Here is an 8,570-nt window from a genome sequence, read left to right on the forward strand (position 1 = left end):
TAGCTCTTTATTGAGCCTGGGTTAGCATGATGCAAGAAAGAAGGTTCCGGGGGCTTCTTCTGGGAAGGTTTGAATGATTCTAGAAGATGCCAAATTGGCTGCCTGCTCAGGTCAGTTTTCCCCATCTTATTTCAGTGGCTAACGAAGTACTTAACCTTTTATGCACAGGTATACAGAAAACAATTGCTGGCTAGGAATTTCTACTCCACTAGGAAGGATTCAGCAGCCAACATAAACCGATCTTAGAAACAGTGACTGAAACACATCACTTAGCCTAATGGTTTGCAGATGCCAACAGCAAAACATTCAAGAACCTGACAGAAACGTCTATTGCTTAAGCCAAATCACCTTCTTTCAAGTTTTAACCTCTACAGGCTCAAAATGCACAGCAAACATGTCATCAGTTGCAAAAGGGTGCCTGGAGTGCCAACCAGAAAACATTCAAAAACCTGACAAAGGGTCTATTACTGAAGCTAAATCATGGACTTCCTTTCAAGTCTAAACCTATAAAAGCTCAAAGTGCAAAGAATCTTCCCTCCTCTCATTTTCCAGGATTCCCCTAACCAACCTTTGATCAGAACAAGAGGCAGTACAAAGTATGGTTAGCCAACCTAGTTAAGTTACAATCACATTTTTTTTTTTTCCATGTAACAATCACAAGTTAAATGTGTGTACACGCAGCCAACATAATCAGAAAACTGCACATTAAAAAATTTTTCCACCATTTTATCTATCATTGTTCTTTCATTTTTGGCATAATACTGATAGTTATATGAGAGAGGAAGCAATAAGCAAAGTAGCAACAACTGTAGATCAGACAATAAAATTTATGGACAAGAATATACCAAGAAGTCACTCAAGGAAAAGCCATGAAGCTAAATAACACTTCAAAAATATATAAATAGATTAGTCTCAATCAAAATTTCCTAAGGTAACTGCAGGAACAGAGCCATATTTCTTCTTTGGGTGCACAGGGACCGTACCACATAATGCAAATAAGGCTTGGAAATCCTATAGCAACTTTATCTGTCTCCATAACAACGCTAGGGCCCCCTTGTTGAATATGTGCATTCCTTCTTGAATGAAAACTGTCTCTAGGATGAAGTCACATACTAACTTCGTCCCAGAAATCCGAGAATTCATCCAGTTTCTCAGAACAGTTCTGGAAGAATGATATAAATATGGATCACCATGTACCAGATCTGTAAGGGTGAATGCTGAAGTCATTCATCAACCGTTAATTAAAAATCTTCAAGATGCCTCGCTCTAGCTGTAACTTCAACCTTTATCAAGACAGACTTGTAACTGACCCCACAGGGAATCAGCCTCTTTCTCTTAAGCAATTCCCAGGCAAGAGAAATTTATACTTGTCGGCATTTTCCAAGAGATATGACGGAAGATGAACTGCAGAATAGGAGTGGGGAATTGGCCCCATTTTCCCAATGATTTCCTTAAATGTATACTCCTCGGGTAACATATCAAACAAGTCAGCCCCTTCGCAGATCACTTTCTGAACTCTTTTAGGGTTCAAATAACGAGAGAACCTCACTCTGTCATAATGGCTGTAAGCTTTCATTTTGAATATGAACTCATCAATGTGACGGAAGCAAAAGCTACAATGCCACCCAGCATCAGCCAAGATAACCTCAGACTGTCGATAATGTGCATACTTTGTCTTACCGGACTGATACCTGTGGACTGAAGCTCTCCAGCTGTTATTGTCCACAAGGAACTCAAAGGAGTATAGATAGTTCTTCAGCCGAAGATGGAGCACTGGAGGTATGTCATCACACCACCTCAAGAGATCAATAGTGTGTCTGCTTGGAATCTCATCAACATCCGACATTATCAACAAATCATCATCTGAAATACTGGCTAGTTTGAGAAGATGATCCAATGCTAGTCGCTGGTATGCCTCTTCAATAAATGGATTTTCCCCCTTCCTAAACCTTCCTCCAATTTTACCATATGTCAATCGTGGCTCCACAAATGTGAATAGATTTCGGTTTTTCTCAAAAACCAGAGGCTTTGGTAATCCAGTGAAGGTTGAGTTCGACTCAAGGAGGACAAATCCTGTCACATATGGGTACAATTCCTTCCACCTAATGGTGAGAATCTCTATCTCATTACTAAACAACACTGCATCAAAAACTCGCCTTGGGTATTCGCGAATTCCCCACCCATGAAGTTTGCAGAGGTTCTCCATTGGTACATTCTCATGATAATAGTGAGGGATTTCGAAGAAGGGCTTGGGAGGCGACTCCCACAATGGTCGCAAGAAGTACGAGATCTTCTGCCCATGCAAATAAACAACAAAGGTGCATGTAGGGATCAACACAAATAGAAATATATAAATTTTCAAATCCATTCCTCGCAGAAAACATCGCAATCTCGACATGCTAAACATTCCACCTGGCTCCTGCAAATTCAAAAAGAGACACCATCTCCTATATTCAGCACAACGACACATAAATATAAGAACAAAATTCATGTATAGGGTACTGATGGGAAACATGGATAATCCATCTTTCTAACCAATGAGCAGTCAGCTTTTGCTTCACAATCAGAGTAAGCGAGCAGATTAGGGCTAGCCTAAAAGTGCAAACAAAACCCTAATCAATGAAAATTAGGGCATTATGCAATGAGAGTAGGCAAATTCCATAATCCATTTCCATGGGTTCCACGAATAACATTAGTATCTTCAGTTTTCATGTGATAAAGGACTTTTCAGAAAGTGAAATAAAACAATGAACTTTCTCATCCGCTTCTGGGTTCGTTCATTCAAGCTCCAGGCACAAAAAAAAGGTTGAAAAACAACCCCCCGCCCCCCCCCCCCCCCCAAAAAAAAAAAAAAAAAACTCGAAAATAAAAAAGAAATCAGCCTTTTCTTTTCCTTACCATTTATCAGCAGCCCAGAAAATCACGACCCAAGGCCATAAAATTAAACCTAATCGAAACATTGAGACAAGCAAAATCCAAACAATGTTGCGAGAAACAAGCAGAAGGGAGATAAGAATTACCTCATCGCCGCTACGGCCGCAAATATCGTCGCTCTTCTTAGAGCAGTAACGAGATCCTCCTTCGGCCATGGCACTCAATTTCTCAAAATATCTCGAAATACTACCACTCCACATGCCTCTTTGCCGTTTGTTATCGGAATCTCAAACCCTTTCTGGGAATCCCAGCCGTCAAAACCCGGATCAAAATCAAACCCACCAGAAATCGATCGGAAAAATCGGAGGCCCCCAAGCCTGGCCGCTTTATGAGTCGTCCTCTCTCTCTCTCTCTCTCTCTCTCTCTGTTTCTTTTTATTTTATTCTTTTCTTATTGCCTCTCTCTACCATTCCCCCGGATAAATCACAGCCTTCTGATGATTAAATCCCTAAAATTGAAAAGGGGGAGAGGATAATGAGTGGGTTTAAATGAATAAATAAATGAAATTGGAAGAGACAGATGGGCCAAGGAAGTTGGCTGGCTGGTATTCAACTCTACAATGGAGCCGTTTCTCCTGTCGTCTGCCCATTCTTCTCTACAAACGACTAATAAATAAGTACACCCAGTAACCCTTTATCTTCAGTTTAACTCCTGTTTATATGAGTTTAACATTAAATGTGGTAAATGGGATATTTGAAAATTTTATAATTTTTTAACTTAACTCTTGTAATTGTGTAATTTGTGTTAAGAGGGTAAAAGAAAGTAATTTGAATATTTTATTAAATAATTATAATTAAACTTCAACTTGACGCTTATTTCATTCTTTTATGTAATCAAATCACATACTTTTAATGACATGAATCACAATATTGGGTAAAAATCAAATTTTGAACTTAATAGATAATTTTGTTGGTTAATGTTTATTTAATTTGGGTAAATCAAATGGACACATTCGTTTTTAACCATTTTGTAGAAATTTTTTTTTTTTTACCTCCCTCAAACAAACTAATTACATTCTATAACCACTTTTAAGTGTTAATTTCGATTGTGGTTGTGAATTGAACATGTTAAACTAGATCTAAACTAAAAATTGTGTGAAAAAATCAAAACTAAAATTACACTCGTAATTGGGTTTAACTGTGTAATGAAACTGCACTAATAAAAGTAACTATAGAATATAATTAGTTTGTTTGAGGGGGTAAATATATATATATATATTTTTAGGGAATGGGTTAAAAATGAATTTTCTATTTGAAATGTGGTTAGTTTTCGCAATTTCCATCTCTTTAAAACATGTAAGTGGCATTTCAAACACTTAAAAAATTACAACAAATACCATAACTGTGCATATGGTATTTCGATTTTTTCATATCATTAGTTAACTCTAGTTAAATAATTAAAAATAACTAAAATGCCTTTACATTTGTAAATCACTTCTCTTAACAAGCAAATAAGGTGGTAGATTGAAACATACCCTAAAGCCTTAAGACTAGGCTTTATTCAGCGAAAAACCTGTGGGTTTATGAACTCCCCAATTACTTTGGGTGTTTCATACCTTAATAAAAAAGAAACCCATTCTTTCTAGCTTTTAGGACTAGAACACTCCTCCTAATAGAGATTGGAGTCTAAGGCCACATGGTCACAAGCTATGACGTAGACCTGTTGTAGCATAGCCCGCTAGGAGAGTCATTTTCAAAATAGCCAATGCATATGCATCACTTTAGAGAAAACGTCTCCGTCGATGAAAAGACTTTCCCAGTGTCAGAGCCTATATCCCTTGGGGAATCCCCTTATCACTCATCATTTATTCGAGACCACCTTCTCGTATATTCATGATTTCTCCATGGTTAAGCTTTGCTCTTATGAGGAATCCAAAGAGATACGTCCCTTACCTGTATTACCTTGCATTGTCCTATGGCAATGCGACTTGCCTATTCCAAGTCCACCTCATTCTTGGGGGCCTTCCCCATGGTGAGGGGGGGAGGGGAAGGGTTTCTCACTTAACCCTGAGTCAACACCAGAGACGGGGGAGAAGTAACGCCTTTTCTGAGGAAGGAGCGCACTCTCACATGCATGTGTCACATGTTCTTATCATTTATGTTGCCTATAAATACCCCTTAAACTCCTCAATTTAGGAACAAGTAGAAATAAGCTAATAAACAACCACAAACACGACATTACACTGAAAAACCATTATCGCTGTATCACTTTTCCTCTTTTTGTTTCCCTCTCCACACAACATCCTTACATTGCATTCTGTCTTGTAGACCTTCTCAAAAGATGATGAGTACTTTGCCACTATTCCACAATCTAGACCTTTTTGGCTTGATGGCTCAACCCATCGATAGATCGAGCCTTCTCTAGGCTAGTGAATTGGGCCATCACTAGACGACTATCCTTTTCCTTGGCTCTCGTGGACCAAGTAGGGAGTTGAAGGGGATCCTCATGTTCTTTTAGCTATTTGCTAAGTTTCCACACAACAAATAAATTTTAAATGTTGTATCTCGGTAATAATAATTTGGCGTTGTCCGTGAGAAACGTACAAAACGTCAAATGCGAGGTCCCCCGAAAGATCCTCAGAACCCTTTTTACCCTTCATCAGAGCCATACTAGAAAACCCTAAGAACCAAAGCCAATTCCTTAGGGACAACCTCTGCCTTCAGTGGCTAATATTATGTAAGGTCTTTGGAGCCATTCTTGATGGGGCTACACTTTCAAGCCTCTAGGATTAGCATTCATGGAGGAGAATGTAGCTATCCATACCTTATCTGAAAGACTCCCTAGCTTTCGGATCTCCTAGAATGCTCTCTTCTCATGTTCCATGAGTCAACCGAAGGATGCATCGTGGAATATCAGGATCTCTCCCAAGTGGGAGACAAAGCCCAAAGATGGCCCTACCATGCCCAACAAAATTTCTAACCTTTCTTCTCATGATCAGCTTTTGTCATTACAAAGGCACTTGGCTAGGGTCATCAGGCTCCACCCTTCATCATCATCATCCCTCGAGACTGCCCTTATAGATCATATACAAAAGGAGGGAAAATATGGTGGAGAAGTTTGAGAAAGCACTCGACGCCCCTCAAATTGCTAGGAAAAGGATTGCCCACCTTCTGTTGTTTTGTAGAAGTACTTGTTCCCCATGGCCTCCTGCAACTATTTCTCCTTCATATCTAAAGCTGCGATAGAAATGGTGCATCAACGTTCCAAAATCCTATGTACCTACCTATGGAGGAAGGTGTTTACCACGATATAGGCCCATCTAACATTCTATCAAGTTCATTTGGATGGTAGACTACAAGTAAAAGACATCCAACGGGCATAGCTCCCCAAGCCAGCATAACCCTTCCAGTCACCCTAGATAGGCTTGTTCTTAGCTGTCACTTTGAAAGAAGACAGAAGTACTTGAAGACATGTTTTCTTCCTTTAAAACAACATTGTATTTGAACCAAGAAGCAAAGAGCAATTGTGAAAATAAACGAGGGACTGTTCAAAGAAGTACCTCTAACAAAGTTTTTCTCATACCTATATACATGCCTTGCACATAACTTCTGGCCTTTCGGAACAATTCAAAGACATATTCTTTCCCGGAGAATAACTACGAATGAAAGGCCATCTTCCCAAGACAAAGAATAATTGCGCTCCGGAGTGAAGCTCTCAACTAAGATATGAAGTGAGAAAGAGTAGACACCCAAGAGGGGGGTGAAATGGGTTTTTAAAAACTTTTCAATTTAAAGCAACCTTATGCATAGAAAAATGCTTAACCTTTTAAGGGCTTTTTGAAAATATCTATTAAAAGATTTGTCTTTAGTTGATCAAGGAAATAATGATGTGAGAATATCTTGGAGAGAAAAAGTATTTTACAAGACCAAATTTTAGAACAAATATTGAAAACTGCAAATGCTGGAAATAAAACTTGATTAGCTGAAATGTAAGGAGAAATTAACAATGCAGCACACAAGGAATTTTATAGTGGTTCAACCCAACTAGCTTACTCCACTTCCTTAGCTCCTCACCAAATATTTCAAAAATCCACTATAGCTTTTACAGGGTTAGTTATAACCTCAGATTTTGACAGGTGCAACTATAACCACTGCTTTTCATTGGCTCAGTAGCAACAAATTACAAAGCTTTACAAAGATTTTTAAATGCTCAAACTGAAACCACTGCCTTTTAAAGGATGAGGCATAACCTCTTTCCTTTTAGAGATCATGCAAAACCATAGAAGATTACAAGAAGTAAAGAATAAAGCCTAGAGAAATTTTTACAATATATCACTTAAAGAAGATAACTTCTCACAAAATAAAGAGAGAGTAGAAGAATTAAGAAGATAAGCACTATTTCTTTCTTTTTTTGATTGAGGATAAAGACTTGAAGAATCTTTTTAGCTCAAGATATAAGTAGAAGGTATTCGAGAACAACAACCTTGATCTTTGTAATACCTCGGATTTTTAAACTCAAATATGAGGTGATACCTAAGGTTATTAGGTTCTAATACTTGAGGAAATATGTCATTTAAAAGGATTATAGAAGCCTTGAGACAAATGTTCAATTTCTGAACCAGTGGCAAAATCGTAAATATTGAAGTCGGGTAAAAGTATAATTTATCTAAAATCTTGTGGTGCTAAGTGTAATTTATCCATTTTTCAGGGACCAAAAAGTGCAATTTAAAAATAGCCCGGGGACCAAGTTGCAAAGGGTCTAAGTGTAGTTACGTGAAAAGTTCAGGCCGAAGCGTCGTTTGTTGAAACCTTAAAATATCGCTTCAAAATATATTGGATTTCAAACTCAAATCAAATGTAGCTTTGGATCGTTTTGAAATCCAAGTCTAAGTCTTTGTTAAAGTAAGTCTTCTCCAAGTCTTCTTTAAGTCTTTGTTAAGTCTTTTCCAAGTATTTTCTAAGTCTTTTGCTTAGTCTCCAAGCTAGAGACATGTGGCAAGCTTCCATTAGTTATTTGGAAGAAAAGATAAGATCACATGATGGCTCATAATGACCCCCTGAGGTGGCATTGCATGATTGGCCATAAAAACTAATTAGTCTCCAAGTTTGATAAAGTCTCCAAACCTTATCTTCAATGACACATGGCAAACAACTATTGGACTACTTGGAAGCTAAGTTAAGGACTCATGATGACCCTTGAGGTGGTGACATGTGGTTGGTTCAAAAAGTCTATAAATAGGGGCCTATGTTAATCACAAATCATTTCAAACATTCTAAAGGAGAATCTCTTCCAAATTGCGGGAAACAAAGGGGAAGGTATTGTTCTTGAGAAAAAGAAGAGAATCATGCAAAAAAAAGGAAGAAAATCAGTGGAGAATCGAGGGGGAACGAGCCTCGTCGGAGTTTTTGAGTCTTTCTCGAAGTTCATGTCAAGCAGTCAGAAAACCCATCCTGCTCGTTGTAAACCATGCTTCCTAAGATAATTATTCAAGGTGAGTGATTCCTGCATGTTTTGTGACACTTTGAGTATTTGTTGCTTCACTTGTGTGTGGATGTTGGCTTGCATAACATGCCTTTGTGGCTTACACGTCTTATTTTCCCTTGGCTATGCATATTCCTTCTGCTTTGTCATATATCATGTTTGTGTTGGTGACTGTGGCTAGTTGTTGGGCCATCATGGAGGAACTTTTGCTCTTA

General features: G+C 38.3%; 1 protein-coding gene across 1 annotated transcript; it reads right to left on the reverse strand.

The window, feature by feature from the left end:
• Nucleotides 1-786: 786 nt before the first annotated feature.
• LOC127809107 (uncharacterized) lies at nucleotides 787-3,491 on the reverse strand. Its single transcript, XM_052347783.1, has 2 exons — nucleotides 3,021-3,491; nucleotides 787-2,419 (listed from the first exon to the last, which is right to left on the reverse strand). Exons 1-2 carry the CDS (start codon nucleotides 3,132-3,134, stop codon nucleotides 1,322-1,324), a joined length of 1,212 nt encoding a protein of 403 aa, XP_052203743.1. The 5' UTR covers nucleotides 3,135-3,491; the 3' UTR covers nucleotides 787-1,321.
• Nucleotides 3,492-8,570: the final 5,079 nt, after the last annotated feature.

Source organism: Diospyros lotus, chromosome 9, assembly GCF_014633365.1.
Source record: "Diospyros lotus cultivar Yz01 chromosome 9, ASM1463336v1, whole genome shotgun sequence".
In the NCBI taxonomy this organism is placed as follows: Eukaryota; Viridiplantae; Streptophyta; class Magnoliopsida; order Ericales; family Ebenaceae; genus Diospyros; species Diospyros lotus.